Here is a 19,621-nt window from a genome sequence, read left to right on the forward strand (position 1 = left end):
GGGACACTATTTTGAAACGTTGCCATGATGGCAAGCACTTTACCATTCGAAGATATGGGAGATTGTCATCAAGACTAGATAGTGATCAAGTGAGGCATTCAGTTTTAGTGGGCTATTTGTTAACCAACTGATCAAAGTATTAGGATCAGACTTGCAATTGTTGCTATTTTTACACCAATTGTCCATCCATGTCACAGCCCACAAGATGCAATCTCTGGATCAGCAACCATTAGACACCTGCATAGTGCTATATAGTTTCTCATGGACTTCTTTTTCCCAATTTCATATTAGAAAAAAATTAAGGGCAGAAGGATGTTCAGGATTTCTTTGTTAATGGACATTTTCACCTGTGGAAGATGCTAGCATCAATTTGGCAGCTTTCATTTTAATAGTAATTGAGGCTTCCATTGGTGCAAGAAATGAGCACTTGTGAAGTGAAATTGGGCACTGATTTGGTATGGGTCACATTGCTTGCACCCACACGAACTTGCATTTTCTACAAATAACAAGTAATTCTAGAAGTCCAATTGTTCAGTTCTCATTAGACTCAAATGGGCCAGACTGAGGTCCAGATGAACCTAGCCCAATACAAATCCGGCTTTAAAAAATTCATATATTATTCTAATGGGCCTGTCAAGCCCAAGCAACCAAGCTGGGTTGGGCCCATTTGGCACTAAGCAGTACCGGACTAACATTAGCGACCAACAGCAAACCAAGCCTAGCTTAAATATCACTTGCGCCTTTAACAGGCCCATTGACCAAATCCAGCAAAGAGAATAGCAAACTTGTTTGACCCATAGACCAGCCCAGTCCATGTGCCCTGTCTAAAACTATGTGAAAGCCGCACCGTAGCCAATAATGTTGACATGTTTGTGCTGTGCTTGAGCATTGTCCATGGGCTCTATTGTAAGGTAGTCATAGTTTGTTCACCCATTGTAAAGGAAGATGAGATTCAAGATCCTAGTTGTTGGGTTCAAGAATTTAATCATTCACACTTTGAAAAATTAACCCAATTTGAAATCCAACTGATTTATACTTCAACAAGTTCCTGCTCATCCAAATTTTTCATAGGAAGGCCTACTAAGATGCTTCATTATTGTTTACATTTTAGTTCAGATTTTATCTTAACTTTGTCTTGTTTCCCATCACTTCTTAAGAACAGACATCAAGACATGTTCTTCATTGCCATACTCCACACGCCTTGCTATTTTTTCCCAATAGAAAATGCTACTTTCAGAAGCTACAGCTAGAAGGATACAATATTTTATTCAGGAAAGTGAATTTCTGAATATTTGATGTTGTTAAAAGAAACAATAAAAGAAGTGGGGTTTTGAGCTGTATGATAATTTCAAATTCATAAGAGCTATAAAGGACTATTCCTGGATTATATTCTTCCATGTTAGCTTAAAAATGTAGGATTTGAGTTGTTGGTTATTCAGACAATCAGCAATCCAAGTCCATCAGACTGCATACATGATGAATAGAAGTAATAAATAACCTCTTATGAAGCATCTAGAAAAATTGTCTTTGGGGATTTCTTAGTAAAGTTGAGTCGAGCTTGCCTCTTTGTCTTCTCAGGAGCTGTTAAAAAGAGATTGCTGAAAATGAGTCATCTATTAATTGGCCTTTGGTAGTGAATAGAGGCTAAGAGAACACACCTTTTGCCTTACTGTGATTATTAGATGCAATGACTGATGACTTCCATTCATTGTATGCAAGCTTATCCATCTTTTTATGCCTCTTGAAGCTTGGGATCTGCAAATAATCTTGTCTTTAGGTCAAATCACACTACATCGATGATAATCATGATGGCAAGGATGATGCCAAAATCTGTCATAACAATTAATCCTAGAAACAGACACAAAAGCAAACGCAAGCATAGTAAAGAAACAAATTAAAAGGGCTGGTTACAATTTTCTTTTGGTGCCAATGAGAAAATCGGAACCTTGTCTTATTCAAAGTTTCATAGTTTTTGGAAGAGTGGGTCTTACCAACCAATGGGGAACTTCTGATAGGTTACATATAGATAACCAATTATTATCCTTACTAATTATTGTTTATTTAATTGTATGAAGGGATGCATTTGGTGAAATTCATAGGCAAACTACTTCTAGATCTTCAATATGTATGCAAGTCTGTCTGCCTATTTACATGTATGTATCTATATTGTGTAGCATTCTACTCACATAAGCCTTATTGTAATAGAATAAAAGAGCAACACAAAAGGCATAAGTACCTCCAGTCCATCATCAACTGAAGAATCCTCAGATACATCACCGTCATCCTCGAGTCTCCTTTTGCCAGGTAATGCATCTAAGAGTTCTGTTACCGAAATTAGAATTAGCAAATAATTGCTCAGCCGCATACTAAAAATCTATGGCTGTAGCATGGTATTAACAGTCTTTCAAATGGATCAAACAAATGTAAATTAATAAGGATACATAGACAGAATGGGAATGAGATAATAAAGTAAATGATTGCTTCATTAAATTGTTAAAAACAAGGATTACCTCGGTGTCCTTTCACAACTTTTGGGTCTTTCTTTTCCTTTGAAATTCCAAAAACATCAAAGCAGAGGTCACTCATTGAAGTTGAAACCTGCAAATGAAATTGAAAATGTTACTATACATAAACAAAGAGCATCATAGACAATACTAATAGTACAAAAATGGGTCATACACTAGTAAATTCTGATTCAGAGGTGCCACAAAGCTCAATCAACTTATGCTTATCTACTTTAAGCTGCACAACAGGTAAACAATGAAGGATAAGCAAACAAGGGAGGGAAATCATGATAATCTGAAAAAGTTAAAAGAAAAATCTCAACGTGAAGTTATGGACTACCTTGTGTCTTCTTGCACATAAATAGAACGCAACTGCTGTAAATACAGGACGACTGAAGTCAGCACCGGCCCGACGGGATGCTGGCAACGAAACAAGAAATCGGTCCTTGTAGCTGAAAATGAATGTCAATGAGTTAATTACATAGAAAGGGGACATGAACATAGAAGCAGTGGCTTCCACATACAAGATGAGTTGGAAGTAGTTTGGAACCAATAGAGAGGGAGAAACTTTTGTTCCCAAATCTTAAGGATGTGAAATTTTACTTTCAAATACACTTGATAATGAATAGAGAATTTGCAAACCAAGCTGAAGAGCTTCCCTTGATTAACAGGCATAGTATACAAGTGTGGCAAGTTGTTGTTCAGAAGCTATATAGTAGTATATACTAGCACAGATGATGCTTCTTTGAAAATATGTTTGATAAAGTGATAGCAGATGGTAATAAGCTTGGAAGGCTGACAGTATTTTGATGGCGACCTTGAGAGTATTTTGATTTGCCATCGTAAGGTTGTGCAGGGGATTTGAGTTGAACCCCAGGTACCATAAGGTGCACAGAGTAGGTGACCTAGATGTCAGGAATCTGCAATAGAATTGGCAATCATGTAATATTTCTTGATCCTCCAGGAGGCGGGAATAGAGCCATTAGAAAACCAACTACCAACTGGTAGGGCAGAGAGCACCTAAGTAGCCAGGAGAATCGTCATCAAAGTAGATAGGTGATCAAACCCAATGTCAAAGCGTAGGACAGGATAAGACCTCAGCTAGTGATGGCCCTAATGTAGCAATCAACAGGAAAAAATTTAGCGGCTTGAGGATAAAACATGGTATGTGTAATGTGTGGGCTAATTAAGGATGAGCACAGCTTGGGAGATGCCAAAACAGCTGGTAAACTAATTGAAAAAAGTCATCAATTGGTTGTCAGTGTAAAACAAGAGAGGGAACTTAGACGTAATGCGCAAATTCACATCCGACAAGGGTATGGTTTCAATTATTTTGCAGTCATTGAAGTTAGGACAAGAGGCTAGATTGAAGGAGTCATGTCCTTTCCATGACATCACCCAAAGAAGAAAAAGAAATCTCACTACATAAGAAGTGAAGTCGACCCAAATCCCTCACGAGAAATGGGCTGATGATACTAGTATGGATGTCGAAAAAATAAGGTGACATTAAAGAAACGATGATACTGCCCACATATGACAAAAGACGATTAACTTATAGATGGCATTTAATCAAGCACATAGAGATCAAAAGAGCAATATTACCAAAACACGAAATTAAATAAAAATAAACAAATCAGGAGAAAGAAAGAGAACTTACAGAGAGAAGCCCTTCTGAACGAAAGGAATGAGTCTAATGCAGCCGAATTGGATCCCTAATTCTCGAATATCCAGCTTCGCTCTACACCATTGATGTGGAAATTTATTAGAGTAGAATTGAGAAGATGAAGAAAAAGAGAGCACAAATGAAAAAAAAAAAAGAAGTTTACTTGACACCAAGACCATTCTGGAGTGCATTGAAAGACCTAATATATGCCTTGTCAGACATCCCACTCAACCTTATGGCATTCTGCCGATCAAACAAAACCTGCAACCTGTGCCAATCAACAAAAAAAAAAAAACAGAAAACCCATGAATAATAAGGGGTTACTGATCTCCAAAACAAAAAAAGAAATTTGTTTAGGTAAAAGAAGGTACTGATATTGGAACCATTATATTTTGATAATAGAACAAACTCAGCTTGTATTTTCTATTTTAATCTGCCAGTGAAAGAATTTTGATGAACTGTATTAACTATTGACAGATGTTTAAATAATAAAAGACAAGATGAGTTAGTGCAATTATCAAAAAATGGTAGTGTCAATATCAGTATCCTAAAAGAAATGCACAAAAGACCTGTTTGCAGCAATCTCCAGACAGATTATCCATTTACAAACCTCCCCCTGCATACAATTTACTGACACTTCATTAGAGATTGAATCGAGATCGAGATCGATCGAGATCGAGATCGAAAAGAAAAAGAGTTCTTACAACACCGATGATGGAGGAATCGAATTGGATGTCGCAGAGGCGTCGGAGTTCCTCGGCTTTTCTGATCAAGGGCTTGGATTCGGAAAGCCCTAATTTTCTGGCAATGCAGGGCATATCCATGTTCGAATTCTGGCGGGAACGAGAAGAAGCTGTTGCTGTTGCATTTGAGAAAAATGGCGCTGACAGGTAAAGAAGATAACAAGAAAACGGCGGGAAGAAAGAGGGGGAAAAGGAAAAAAAAATAATGCTTCGTTTCAAATACGTAACGTGCCCGCGCCAAAAGCATAGGGAAAATAAAAATAGTCACTAGCTTGCGTATATGTAGATTTGTTGCGACCATGCTCCAAAATTTTCTTAGGTGGGATTAGCTTGACCATTACTCATTTGTTGTTGTTGTGTGTGTGTCTGTTTCGAGATTAATGTTGATTGTTTTGTCTAACATTACGTTTTTTATCTTTTAAAGCTATCTATCTAAGGGAATTTATATGGTGGTTTTTATACTATGCCTTCCATTTGAGACCCCCACATATCAAAGAGATAGGATCATCCTGTGAAAAATATTCTTTGGGCACACCCTATCTAAGTAAAGGCCCAACAAATGAATGGTTTGGACCGCCCCAAAAATGTGGACCTCACTATATTTTTAGGCTACACGTGCATGCACATCATCATCATGTAATTTCTCTCTTTTTAAAGGGCACAGTTGTGGAAGGTTGGTAAGGCCATTTCTAGCAGCCAGGAATTTTTTTTAACATGTGTCCAAGTGATGAGAGAGGATTAGGCAGTGAGAGAAGAAAGAGATTTGAGAGGGGACGATTGAGATGAGCCTGAGATGTTGCTAAAAATCAAGAAAAAGTCAACCCTACTTGGAGTAGAGTTTTTTTTTTTTTTTTTTTTGTCCTGTTTATGATTTTTAGCCACTCATCATCACTTGGAGACATTAGTTTCCTGTTGTTTAGCCACTTCACTCTCATCTCCAGTTAGAGACACCGATTTATCATGAAAAATAAGTCATGGTGGCCAAACCTGCCCTAAGGTTGCAACTTGGGTTGCGTAAAACCCAACACGCTTTGACTCAATCTGAAAATACCTTGATCAGATTCAAAAATCATAGGTCTTAGTTTGGTTAGATTTTTAGGTGGTTGGGTTTTCACATTGAAAATTCTGACTATCTCCATTCGGGTGAGGTTTAAAGAAAAAAAAACCCAAGGTCCAGCTTGACCCTACTCAAGCTTCATGACATAAAAAAAAAATCCGAATTCTTTGTTATAACTTAAAAGATAAAATCTTAACACTCATTGTGCCTGACGCACCAATAGCATCCCTCCACTTCTTCCTTTCGGTCTCCTTTATTTCTCTAAACTCCAGAGTGAGAATCATTAGTTGCATCAAAGATATCTTTAATGGAAAAGTATTTACAGACCCAAAACTGTTAGTTGAATCATCTTGCACTATTGTTTAATAGCACTTCATTCATGTCATGCATTCTCAGAGTAAGATGAGTGCAGGTGGAAAAAATCTTGACATGAAGCAAAAAAACAATCCTGAATCTCAAGTTTTCCTATAAGGGCACGTTTGGCTACCATGAATTTTTTTCCCCATGATAAATCAATATCTCCAAGTGGAGATGAGGGAATGCCGGTCTGAATTCACCTTATCTCTTCCTTTTAACGGGTTGCTGATAGGTTTTTTGGGAACTGTCATAGCTTTTAACAGTTGGATAAGAATTCTAATGATTCATTGAGTGGGATGGTGAAACCAATCAAGAACCCATTTATTTATTGTGAAAGGTCATCGGTTGCCCCTATGAATGAAGCAGGTTTTAAAGAGTCAATATTCGCCCGCAAATAAAAGGATGAGAGTGGTACTATTAGGTATATGAAGAGAGATTTGCTTGAAAATGGAAGTTAAAATTTGGACAGGATAGAGACACCTTGCGGAGAATTTTGATTTATGAGAACTACAGCTTCTCCTTTGGAGGGTGATATTTTGTGTGGTTAGATTTTATGAAATATTTGGAGGATTTCTGAAGAGGAGCTGGATTCTGGATAGGCGGGCGGCAATGTGAGGATCCGACATTGGCATGATTTATAGTGTAGCGACTTCATAGGGTCATATAGGGTTACCATGGGGTTGAATGTGGGTTGCTCTTAACTATTGAGATGGAAAAGTGAACTAGTAGGTCCAATTTTGTAGAAATGTCTTTGGTCATGAGCTTGACTTGGTTGATTCAGTTGAGAAGTATACAAGATCCGCGAGTTAGTTTCTTCATCACGAGGGTACTTTGGCACATTTTCTATAAGATAAGGGTGGTCTGGTTATTCATGCGAGATTGACATCTATGAGGGGATCCTAACGTCCATCGCAAAAAGGCATTTCATGGATGGCCTGTTGCATGTGAGAGCAGCCACACAGGCTCGCCTTTAAGCATATTTTGGCTTCATTCACGAGGTGGCTGCTCTCACATGCAACATGTCACTCGCCAAATGCCTTTTGCGATGGACGCTAGGGAATTCCTTTTAAGAGATATGAGTTTTTAGTTTTCTTTCTATATGTGTGAGAAGTAGAGTTTTCCATTTATGCAGGGCGAGGTGGATTGAATGGGGTGACCTTGCCCTTATGCTCTTGCAAGGGCGCCTTTACTTTAGCATTCCTCTAAATTATTTTCCATAAATATGTTGGCCAAACAGTGGAATTTAAAATTCTAAGAAATTGAAGGATATGAAACAAGCATTCTAAACAATTTTCAAGAAAAAAATTAATTAAAAAACTTTACTTGAAAAATATCTTCCCAGCCAAAAAAACTTCCTCACATCCAAATATGCCTTTAGAGTTTAGTCTACACGTCCGGCAAATTTGTTCCATCAAATGAACGGTCAAGATCACTACCCGTGCGAATCATACAACCTCTCATCTTCATAAGTGGGGATTTGCTAGGCAATTTCGCATAAATAAAGCCATTTCGAGGGTGACTTTTACACCAGAAAGCAGTCAGGCTCACTTTTAGCAGATTTTGTCTTATTCATTTGATTCATCTTAGGTTGCTGTTCTCTCCTACATAAGTCAGCCCCGAAACGATTTTCTGCGAAACTGCCTAGCAAAATCCTAATTAGTGCTAGGGTTACAGCTCGCGCGTGGTTATAAATTAAAGTGGTTATTGCCAGCAACGAATCGGAACAAAATCTTCCTAGGGTTAGGGTTAGGGTTTGTTAAATATCTTATCCACTTGATTCGAAGCCTTCTAAGCAAACACAAACCCTTAATCGCTCGGTTCTCCTGTCGATCTCACTAAGATGGGTCCCACTCACAGTCAGAACAACTGAATAAAACATAGATCCTATAAATTCCGTTCCGTTCATATGATAAACCCTTCGTTGGTTACTCTCTCTATAACCAAAACCAAAACCCCTTCCCCTCTCTCATACCTTCTTCTCTCTGGAAATTAGGGTTAGGGTTTTAGGAAGATCGAGAAATTTAGGGTTTAGGAAGATGGTTGCAGACAAGGGAAAGAAAACGAAGGTTTCGGAGGAGGATTCCGATCACATTGACGGAGAGCTTGTTCTATCTATTGAGAAGTTGCAGGAAATTCAAGACGAGCTTGAAAAGGTATCCTTTTTCTTTCTTTTTTCCAGATTCTACTCTGCCATTTTTTATTTTCCATATGTTTGAATATATTTTGGCACGAAGATGTTCTTGCACTTAATGTTTTTTTTTTATTACACCGACGAAGAAAATTACATTCGGAAGAAGTTCTGTATATAGAATTTTTTTTTTTTTTTGGGTTTGATTGAAGACACCTTTTCAAGACTCACTTTCTTGTATCATGTAACAAAAAACTTTGCAAGACTCACTTTTTTGGAATTTTTAAGGAATTCCACTACGAGTGAAGAAAAACCCGAAAATGAAACGTATTGCCAGTCTTTAGGTACCAGAAAGATGAGTTTCTTGTGTGTTTGTAGGTGAGCAAAGTCCCAACGCTAAAAGAAAAGTAAGCAGATAATAGGATTTATAGAGCTAGTGGCTGTAGATCTTCTAAGGTTGGTGCTAGTAGCGAACCTTGGATGTGGTGTGGTTTTAGTTGAAAAATGATTGCTTAAGCTCATGCTGAGTATATCGCATTGCCCGATAGGTAAATTTAAAATTTGGATTCCGGATACTAATGAGTTATTTTCTGTTGATAAATAATGACGAGGGCCCAACATCCCCTTTGTAGCTCCTCTTTCAATCAACGCGAGCTATCAATCGTTTTGGGCTTGCTTCCGTGTGTCGATCGAAAAGTATGTGGCACAGCCCCAGCCAGGAGTTCATTTTGTTTCCTCAACAATTTTATTTTTCTGATCTTTCGTTGTCATCCGTTTCCAAGGCAGTGGACTGTACTGGGTTATTGTCTTGTTTGTCTAAGAAGGCCTTCTTGAAGGTAGTATGCTTTGGGAGGCAGTGAGACAGTTCGTCCCTCTACTTGTAAATGCTTCTATCTTTATTAACACACCCAAATAGATAAATGTTATCACTAAAAAAATGGCAGGCGAAGGATAGGAAGTGTTTGGTGTGTGCGCCTGCTTTCTTTTATTGGGTTTGTGGCTATGGGGTTGGTTAGGTTTTTTTTTTTGTGTCTATTTTCCATTATAGCAGAGATACCCTAAATGTGATTTTGTCATCGTTTTCGAATTTCATCTCTTGATGCTGTTGGTCGATTTTAAGCCCATACCCCTATCCTTATCCAATTTCTATGTAGTAACGGTTTATATCTCCATTTTGAATGAAGATGAATGGACTATGTGATAGTTCTATCACACCTATTATCCTCTTCAATTTTGAAACATTTAAAGTTGTCTCTGCCTTTCAAAATTTTCAATGGCGTTTATTAGGAGAAATAGTTTCAGAAAAGCTCACATTAGAGCTTTTAATGTAATGGGAGTCGTCATTAAGTACCTGTAGGATTCACAATTTGATCTTACAACTGCTTTGCCACTCAAGAAACTAGACATAAATACACGCGTCTTTATCGGAATATTTTCTTTTAGAACTTTTATGCAAATTGTGTAATTATAGTCCGTGCTTCATGGGTCCTTTTGATATCTACTCTGGATAGGAAGGGTTCTATTTCCACTTGAATCTGTTAATTTCCTTTTTGTTGATTTGAATTATTTTATCACCGGAAGGACTTCCAAATTCCAATTATTATTTGGCATTGTAAACGTTTTTTTAGAAGTTAAAATGTTACTGTTTGTTAATATTTCTGCTCTAATTTAACCTCACCATCTTGTTTATTTCTTTCTTACTTGTGCTTTTCACGCTGCAGCCTTTTGCTTGACCTTTTAAATGATTGTTGATGTCCAACAGGTCAATGAGGAAGCTAGTGACAAAGTCTTGGAAGTGGAACAGAAGTATAATGAGATACGCCGTCCGGTTTACAATAAACGGAATGAGATCATGCAATCAATTCCTGATTTTTGGTTAACCGCAGTTTGTTTCCATCCTTATTTCAATTCATTTACTCTCTCATTTATTATTATCAGATTTTAACTTCCCAGTCTTTATGATAATTCTAATGGAATTGCAATCGCCTGCTCATCCAATTGATGTCTGGAATGGTGAACTATGCAGTTTTTGAGTCATCCCGTGCTCTGTGATCTTTTGACCGAGGAAGATCAGAAGGTTTTACCTCTTTTCTATAATACATACACTGGCACAATGTGTTTACATTATTCTTTCCTACAGCTTTTTCCCCTTGTTGAACGTCCAGTTCATGCCATGTTTGGTTAACTCGAGTTGACTATTGAAACCTGTCAATGTAGATTTTCAAGTACTTGCTTTCTCTTGATGTTGAGGATTTCAAAGATGTGAAGTCTGGGTATTCTGTAACATTTGTGAGTTTCTTCCCTATTTCTTGGTTAGCTGTTTTAATATCTTCTATTATACTTTATTTTATTTTTGTTATTGATGTTGTCCTAAACTGTTCTATTTGGCAGTTTAAGAACTGTTCTAATTGTTTATTACTTCTGGTGCCTTTGATGTTCCAGAACTTCTCCCCTAACCCTTACTTTGAGGATACAAAGCTTACAAAGACATTTTGCTTCTTCGATGAAGGAACGGCAAAGATAACTGGCACAACTATCAAATGGAAGGAGGGTATGGTAAGACCGTAAGAGTGATGTCTCTCTAGTATTTCTGTGTTTATTTATTACGTGCTCTTTTAATTCTAGTCTGAAATATGCTCTGTATAATGTTTGCAGGATATTGCTAACGGTGTTGGTGATGATAAAAAGGGGAACAAGCGGCCCCATGCTGAAGAAAGGTTTCTTCTCTTTCTTATGCTTTTCCAGAAATTAATATATTGATTTTTTCTTATTTGGTTGTTGGTTATTAAATTTTCGTGTCTCATTCACCAAAATTTTCATGAGTTGAAGGGAAGCGATATATTTGCCTCCTTTTTTTTTTACTCCGGAAAGTCTCTAGTGTATTTATGACTCTACTCTTTTACACTAGAGGGGGCTGTCCCAAGTAAAAAGAGGGCAAATATATCATTTCCCTAAGTTAAATTGTCATTGATAGAGATCTTCAAAAAAAAATTTTTTTTTGTCTTTGATAGAGATCATGGCTTAAAATTTTGGTTTCGGTAACCATTTCGGACCCCATCGAAAACCAAAATTTCGGTCCGAAATTTGGTAATTTGGTTCGAAATTCCGAAATTTTGTAACACTTTAAAAAAAAAAAATATTTAAAAAAGACATATAATTGAAATTTAAGACCGAAATTGCGGACCGAAATTACCGAAATTTCGGGAAATTCAAAAATTTTGAAATGGCGACATAATGAATTTCGGCATATTTCGGTTGAAATTTAAAACCGTGATAGAGATGCATCTCTCCAAATTGTGTATATATTAGCCACTTTATGTTCTCATGTAATATATTTTTATTCTGTTATGCGTCCAATGTGCATGATATGACCAATTTATGAAATATTTTGTATTTTGTATATGACCTATAACATCTATACAATCATTTAACCTGATTTCTTTAATGAATCAAATGCATTAGATGCATTTTTTGTTGTCTTGTCGAAAAATCATTAATGGGCACAAAATTATGAGTGATGGAAAGGTTCTCCAGTGTCCATGACAGACTGTTGGTGGATAGCAGATTGTTGGGTGGATAACAGGATGAGGTTTTTCCTCACAAAACTAGTGATAAGCACCCATTACTTTAATATCTGTGTGGAAATTCGATTCACGATCGCACCATGATGGGGATTGGCCGTTTAAGATAACAGGATAAGGTCTTTCCTGACAAAACTCTAGGATTGGCTTGCTGTCCCTTGCCCGGAGAAGGGAAAGATTCTATGGCATGTAGTACCTAGCTATGTTGTTGGTGATTTGAAAGGAAAGGAACAATAGGGTATTTAGGGGCATTACAAAGAGTTCACCCTTCCTGTACGCAAAAGTGATAGCACTCATCATATCTTGGGTTAAGACCCTTCCCGGTTTCTTCCGAGCTTTTCCTTCATCTCTTATTATGACTTATGGACGGGATAGAGGGAGATGTGTGCTAGTGGAGTGCAAGCACACATCCCTACGCCTAGTTGGATACCCCCAAGCCAATCCGTGCTAAAATTTAATTTCGACGGATCCACTATTGGTAACCCATTGCCAGCTGGTATCCGTGGAGTCCTCAGAGATGAGGGGGTAACACATTTGCTTTTCAGTTGTTGCATCTGTTAACTAAGGGCCTATGCTCTATGAGTTAGAGGACATAAAGAGGAGTGGAAAATACAATAATCCACACATCCAGGATGGTTCAGACTACATTTAGTTTGTCTGCAAACAGGTATGGACTATTTGTCTCTGCTTGACTTAATAGTCTACTACTGATGGCAGTAGGTTGATGCTTGGAAGCTCTAGGTGCAAATGCATTTATACAGGGGTTGGCAAAAGTTTAAGTCATCTGCATGCTGTATTTCACACACACACACACACACACACACACACACACACACACATATATATATATATGAGAAAACGGTTCCTACACATATGTGTAGATAAGTTATCTACACACTAGCTTAAAATACAGTGGGGGCCACATTATTTGGGTGATCCAAACCATTCATTTTTAAGGCCCTCACATAGATAGGGTGTCCACAAAAAATCAGATCCATAGGATCATCCTAACCATTCGAACTATGGAGACAAAAAATGGACTAATTTGTGAAGGTTTAAAGACATCCATTTTACCTCCACAAATCGTAGGGTTGGGATGATCCTATGGATCTAATTTTTTGTAGACACCCTATCTATGTGAGGGCCTTTAAAATGGATGGCTTGGATCACCCAAACAATGTGGGCCCCCACTGTATTTTAAGCTAGTGTGTAGAGAACTCTCTACACATATGTGTAGGAACCGTTATCTATATATATATATATATATATATATATATATATATATATATATAGAGAGAGAGAGAGAGAGAGAGAGAGAGAGAGAGAGAGAGAGTTGCTGCGCTCGAGCGCAGAAACAGGGTGGGGCCACATTTTGGGTTGGATCCAAAGTATTCATTTGATGGGCCCTTTCATGGGTAGGGTGTCCATTTGTGGGGCCAAAAATGGACAGATTTGTGGACAAACAATATCTGTCCATTTTGGCCCCACAAATGGACACCCATTGGTGATCCAATGGAACTGATTTTTGGTAGGCCCCCCATCCATGATGGGGCCTTCCAAATGAATGGTTAGGATCACCCCCCCAATGTCCCCGCCCCCTGTTTCTATGCTCAAGCGCAACAACCCTTTTGTCATATATATATATGAGAAAACGGTTGCTGCGCTCGAGCATAGAAACAGGGGGGTGGGGCCATTGGGGGGGTGATCCTAAGGATTCATTTGGAAGGCCCCATCATGGATGTGGGGCCTACCAAAAATCAGCTCCATTGGATCACCAATGGGTGTCCATTTGTGGGGCAAAAAATGGACAGATACTGTTTGTCCACAAATCTGTCCATTTTTGGCCCCACAAATGGACTCCCTAAGGTGACCCAATGGAGCTGATTTTTGCTGGACACCCTACCCATGAAAGGGCCCATCAAATGAATGCTTTGGATCCCACCCAAAATGTGGCCCCACCCTGTTTCTGTGCTTGAGCGCAGCAAATGCATGCTCTATATATATACCTTGCACATACTCTTAATTGTAATTGTTTTTTGGAGTAAATTTAAAGACAAAAGAGTTCCATGGTTGTGGGTGGATTCCTTGTTTGTTTACGTCCATAATTGATTTGGAAGAATATCTATCTTCAAAGATATGATACTCGTGATACTTTGTGTGAGTGCAGCTTTTTCAGCTGGTTCGGTGAAACTCAGCAGAAAGATCTTTCAGAAGGTTTTAATGACGAGGTATCTCCTATATCTGTAGATTTGACCCTTTCAATATTCCTACCATGTAAAAATTGTGTATATTGCATGTTTCTGGTCATTGACATGATGGTGACTGTTGTAATGACAATTAATAACATTTAACAATTCTTTATCATTAATCTTTAAAAAAAAAATGCTTTGTCATTACTCTTGCTGCCGTTTTTTTTTTTTTTTTTTGCTTTTATGAATTCGAATTATAGCCACTGTTGCCAATCAGTCTGTTTGGGTTTTCCTGGTGCAGGAAACCGGAACTTAAATGACACTTAGAATCTTGTGTGTTTCATCTCGCATCAAATATTCTTCTGTTTTTTGGCATTAACTTCTACCATTGCAGGTGGCTGAGATAATCAAGGAAGATCTATGGCCAAATCCTCTGAAGTATTTCAACAATGTGAGTTTTGTCTTTTCCAATAATTTCTATTTTATTTCTGATGATGATTTCACCTCAGTGGGGCTTCCGTATCATATACTTCTTTACGTTACGGTCTCATTGATTTAGGAGGCTGATGAAGAGGATTTTGATGGAGAAGAAGGTGATGATGACGATGAGGTAGTTATTCTTAATATCTTTCCATTAAAATTGCTTGCAAGTCCACTGAGTTTGAGTCCTGGATTTACATTTTCTGTACCCATGCTTCTTCGATTTGCTTGTTTGTGGCTTCTTGTTGGTCATTTCTAAGTAAACTGGAATACTTTTTTTTTTTGTTTTGTTTTTGACATCGGGGCTTTTGCCCGTTTTCCCCTTCTCATTTCACTAAAGGTTACTTGGTTTTGCTATCTTCAGACTATTGATTTTCTGATAGAAGCATGGCATATTGATGGGTTAGATAGACTCATGGTTCAAAATCTCAGCCGATATGTTATCAGCGAGGTCATATGATATGCCAATACGGGATCGATACGACCGATATAGGGTCCAAATCATGTCATGTTTGCTTGAACTCCCCGAACAGCTGAACTTCAATTTGTCATTTTTTTGCCTCTTGCAAAGGATTTTTCTCGATCTATGGTTTTATGACTTAAATCAACATATAAGAGTACTTTTTTTGAAAGAAAACAAATTTTATTAAAAGAAAAGTAGAAAACAAGGGAACGAGCAGTCCCAAAACAAACAAGTAGGCTAGGTTAAGTGCCTGAAGAAAGATTTGGTAGAGAACATATTGTTATATTTGAAGATCCAATGTCTTTTATCATGATGGGCTTTGCGATATGAACAACTTGCTCACTTTATCTGCTTAGGTGAAGAAGGATGCTTCTTCCTCATCCTTAAGTACCTGCGAAAATTCCGTATCCATTCTATCCTCCCATTGTTCCATTGGACCATGTCACTAACCTTAGTGTCTTTTTTTAGAGTAAAGGTTTGCGCTAGAAGCTTCTAGGGGTTCATTTCCTAACCACTTATTGTTCCAGTATTGGATCTCCTTCCCAGTTCCAACGCTTTCTATTTCCCTCACCAAATTTCCCCCAAATCAAGCATATTGCACGACACACACCAGATCCATTTCCATTTCAAGGAGTGTTTGTGATCCACGCACTGTCTTGGTCCTCCATATATAGCTGATGTGATTCTTCTGAGAACTTTCTTTCTTCCCCATATCTCCAATGCCACTTTTTCAGTAGGACATGATTTCCCCATTTTATGTCACATAAACCCAAGCCACCTTACTATTTAGGATAACTGACCTCTTCCAAGTTAATTAAGTATTTGATCTTCTTAGGCTCTTCACCCCACCACCCAATGGAAACTTCTCTTAAGTTTGTTATTCCTCTTTGCAATTGCAATGGGAATCTTGAAAATAGACATGAAATACACTGAAGATTAGCCATAGCCTCTTGATCAACATCATTCTACCACCAATAGATATGTATCTCTTCTTCTTAGTGGCCAACCCGTTCCATGACCACAATGCTCAAGCTCTTAGATGGGTTCCCAATGCCAACCTGTAAACCAAAATAATGGGTAAACAATCCAATTTGCAACCAAACTCGCTAGAAAGCTGGCAGCTTCTATCGTCAATATTTATACCCACCAAAGAACTTTTAGTGAGGTTGATTTTTGAATCGGATATAGCTTCAAACCCTCCAAGGACAGCTTGCAGATGTTGAAGTTTTGAATTGCAATTTTTCATGAATTGACTGTATCATCAGAATATTAGAGGCAATAGATCAAGATATTTGTGGCTGGTCTCAGTCCACTGATCAAACCATTCTCCCCAGCTTTAGATGACATTTTTCTCAAAGACTCACCAATGATGATGAACAGGGTGGGGTGAGGTGTATGCTTGCTCTTATACCCCTAGAGCTTCTAAAGAATCCAATAGGCGGCCACTTGCTACAATGGAAAACCTGACTAATGGGATACACCCTTGGATCAATTGTCTCTATTTCTGACTGGACCCCATTTTTGCTAAGCATATAGTCAATGAAGGCCCAATCAACATGACCATAAGCTTTCCCTAAGTCAACTTTGTAAAGACCATTAAAAAAGTAAACTTTGTAAAGAATACCCTCTTAGCTCGGGGGAGAGAATCAAAACATTTCAAGGCGATTAGCACGCCATCTAAAATTTGTCTTCCTTTAATGAATGCACCATGGTACAGAGAAATGTTGTTCAGAAAGTTTTCTGTAAGATGATTGGACTGGACTTTCGAGATTATCTTATAAAGGCTATTGACCATGCTAATTGGTCTGAAATCTTTATCCTTCATATCCCCTTCTGTCTTCGGTATCAGGGTAGTGAACGTGGAATTAGTTCATAGGTTTATTAATGTCCCGAATGGTCCCGAATGCTACTTTAATATTAACGAAATATGTCATCTTTCAAAAAAAAAAAAATGTACCCTTGAGCATAAAATTCCTATATCACAATCATAAGATCATCACGATATGCTTTTTTAAAGATCATTGCTGATAAGATCCCAAAACACCTTATAGAAATCCATAAGAAATTTGTTTGGCCATGGATCCTTGTCATCTCTCCCTACTCATGAGTATGTGTTTGTACGCCAGTCCATCAGATAATTTCTAATATTTTATTTTTCCATTTTTTTCTTAATATAAACCCAAAATAACAAAAAGATTTAAAATATCCCAAGACACGTACGCCCGAGAAATTTCCGAGATAAATTTGTGACTGCCAATACCAGTAGTTTGACCATTGGATAGATGAGCTATCACGTGTTACTTTGCTTTCGTAGGGAACAAGCATCACTTTCTGCTAATCTACCACCATGCTTGTTTTCTGTTTCTTCATTTCTGAATCATGATCGGCTTACAAACACTGTAAATCCAAATTTTGATTGAGTGTCCTGTGTCCCTTGTCATGTCAGGAAAAGGGTGCCGATGGCTTCGAAGAGGATGATGACGACCAAAATGAGGATGAAGACGAGGAAGATGACTAGCCGAGTTTCTTTGACAGGTTTTCCCTTCTTATCTTTTGTGAAGCCATGTCCCATGGTTGCAGAAGGACCAAATCAGAAGATGGACTTTTTAACTTGTTGGGAACGGTAGCTTTTCTTATAGCCACCAACTGCTATCAATGGTGATTTAAGGGTTCTGTCTCTCTGTTTTCTTGGTTTCTTTTTCTCTTACGTTCTGCATTTCTATGGGTTTTTTTTTCTTATCAAGGTGGGTATGACTCGAGTATCAGATCTCTTTCATGTCTATAGTGCTGTTGTCCATTTTTTTGGGCATTTGTGTGCGGAATATATTTGTTGTTTTGCTCTACTAATCTGTATGAGAGCTAGGGTATCGTATTTTGAAGTGTTTTTATCATCCAATACTGTCTTTTGGAAATCTTGGCCATCAATTGAATGTAGAAATGTTCACATTTTTCGATTTATTTCAAACCTGTGAGTTTCATTCAGTACATTAACCAACATTCAAACCTTACTAGTAAATATCCACTAATTCCTTCACCCCCACCCAAAAAAAAACTGCTAGAAGACTTAAAAAAAACCCATCTTATGGAAACCCGTACGACTAGTTCTTTGGGGAAAACACTCAAAACAGACTAGAACAGGAACATCTCAATTGGAGAATTTTTTTAAACAAAAACATGTTGAAAAGGATTTAGGGTTTAGACAAACAAAAGGATTCTATCACCAACTAAGAAATAGAGGGGATAAGGGCTTCTCTCTTTGATTGATGTAGAAAAGCAAATAGCTTTTTTCATCACAACTTGCTGAACTGGAGTTGGGGTTTTTCCAGATTCAAGTCCTCTTTGCAATCAACGAGGTTATGTATTTGAAGAAGATTTTAAAGATCGGCGATGGCTTTGATCTCTCCAGTCTTGTTTTTTCTTTGTTTTTTTCTCCCTAGGTTAGGCTTTTCTTTCTCGATTTAGGGGATTTCTGTTTAGATTAAATGGGCTGGGGAGAAACTATATGCTGAATAGCGGACATGCTCGTATTTATCGAGGGCGGGTTGATGAATACGAGCATGTCTGCTCCATCATATAATTTCACTCATATGGGAGATCAGATTGAATTGTGTTATGTACCTAGTTAATATGCCAAAAGCCCTATTACTGATGGAACAAAATAGGCCAGGCCTTTAAACCACCTAGGGTTGTAACGAAATACTGTTCATTTATTCTTTTCTTTTGTTTTGTTTTGAAAATTAACAATTTCATATAATATTAAAAAATAGGACAAGGTGTCCCAATACAGAGGCTAAAGATATCGTGGCCATGATGAGCCAATACAACGAGAATGAGCTATAAGATCAAGTGAGATCCATAGCAGTACAAAGGAATACAGTGGTTTCATTCGCTAGAACCCCCTCTCTAAGCCAATGTGTCGGCCTCAGAATTGGCTGTTCTCCTTCGGTGGGTAAGATTGGGGTTCAGCCTACGAACCAAATCCCGACGCCAAGGGGCACCTCTAGTGTTACGAGCCCAGGAGATTACATTCGAGGAGTCCCCCTCGACGATTAGAGGCCCTAAATTGTTGCAATCGTACCATTTTAATCCAAATAGCAGACCCCTAGCCTCCGTCTCATTCACGTCACATATTCACGTCCGAGATGATCCCGAATTATCCCACCAAAACCTGCCGGTCCTGGGTTTCCAAAGGAGCTCCCATCGAAGTTCAGTTTCAGCCAACCCTCACTCGGTGCATTCCAGTGAGGGGTGAATACATTACGAGTCCTCTTTTCTTGCGAAATCCCTACTCCGGTTGAATATGGAGTCTTTCCAGCTGCCTTTCCCCACTCAATAAGAGACAATTTTATCTCCAAGGTGATATGTCTCCAGTGCTTTGCTTTGTCTGGAAAAACTCTGTTATTCCGCTCTCTCCAGATACACCAAATAATCGCAAACGGGAGTGCCCTCCATAGCG

The 19,621-nt window shown here is 38.2% G+C and overlaps 2 protein-coding genes across 2 annotated transcripts; one reads left to right on the top strand and one right to left on the bottom strand.

Annotated features, from left to right (window-relative positions):
• Nucleotides 1-1,247: 1,247 nt before the first annotated feature.
• LOC143848633 (origin of replication complex subunit 6-like) lies at nucleotides 1,248-5,251 on the bottom strand. The gene is made up of 10 exons (XM_077357623.1): nucleotides 4,872-5,251; nucleotides 4,737-4,783; nucleotides 4,331-4,435; nucleotides 4,162-4,242; nucleotides 2,845-2,956; nucleotides 2,680-2,742; nucleotides 2,511-2,598; nucleotides 2,237-2,322; nucleotides 1,659-1,755; nucleotides 1,248-1,581 (listed from the first exon to the last, which is right to left on the bottom strand). The coding sequence occupies exons 1-10, from the start codon at nucleotides 4,989-4,991 to the stop codon at nucleotides 1,502-1,504; spliced, it is 879 nt and encodes a 292-aa protein (XP_077213738.1). The 5' UTR covers nucleotides 4,992-5,251; the 3' UTR covers nucleotides 1,248-1,501.
• Nucleotides 5,252-8,039: 2,788 nt separating this feature from the next.
• Nucleotides 8,040-18,123, top strand: LOC143848337 (NAP1-related protein 2-like). Its single transcript, XM_077357255.1, has 10 exons — nucleotides 8,040-8,477; nucleotides 10,215-10,337; nucleotides 10,479-10,529; nucleotides 10,670-10,741; nucleotides 10,895-11,008; nucleotides 11,108-11,169; nucleotides 14,201-14,261; nucleotides 14,617-14,673; nucleotides 14,782-14,832; nucleotides 17,612-18,123. The coding sequence occupies exons 1-10, from the start codon at nucleotides 8,361-8,363 to the stop codon at nucleotides 17,681-17,683; spliced, it is 780 nt and encodes a 259-aa protein (XP_077213370.1). The 5' UTR covers nucleotides 8,040-8,360; the 3' UTR covers nucleotides 17,684-18,123.
• The last annotated feature ends 1,498 nt before the right edge of the window (nucleotides 18,124-19,621 follow it).

Source organism: Tasmannia lanceolata, unplaced genomic scaffold (assembly GCF_043159265.1).
Source record: "Tasmannia lanceolata isolate RefF3 unplaced genomic scaffold, GAP_Taslan_0.1 ptg000016l, whole genome shotgun sequence".
NCBI classification, from domain to species: Eukaryota; Viridiplantae; Streptophyta; class Magnoliopsida; order Canellales; family Winteraceae; genus Tasmannia; species Tasmannia lanceolata.

What these genes read in the sequence shown, in the direction of transcription:
- LOC143848633 (XM_077357623.1), bottom strand. Translation starts at nt 4,991, where the DNA reads ATGGATATGCCCTGCATTGCCAGAAAATTAGGGCTTTCCGAATCCAAG. An exon ending in ATTCCTCCATCATCGGTGTT is followed by an intron (nt 4,784 to 4,871) that starts GTAAGAACTCTT and finishes AATTGTATGCAG; the next exon opens with GGGGAGGTTTGTAAATGGAT. An exon ending in CTGAATCAGAATTTACTAGT is followed by an intron (nt 2,599 to 2,679) that starts GTATGACCCATT and finishes TTTCATTTGCAG; the next exon opens with GTTTCAACTTCAATGAGTGA.
- LOC143848337 (XM_077357255.1), top strand. Translation starts at nt 8,361, where the DNA reads ATGGTTGCAGACAAGGGAAAGAAAACGAAGGTTTCGGAGGAGGATTCC. An exon ending in CTGATTTTTGGTTAACCGCA is followed by an intron (nt 10,338 to 10,478) that starts GTTTGTTTCCAT and finishes TGAACTATGCAG; the next exon opens with TTTTTGAGTCATCCCGTGCT. An exon ending in TGACCGAGGAAGATCAGAAG is followed by an intron (nt 10,530 to 10,669) that starts GTTTTACCTCTT and finishes CTGTCAATGTAG; the next exon opens with ATTTTCAAGTACTTGCTTTC.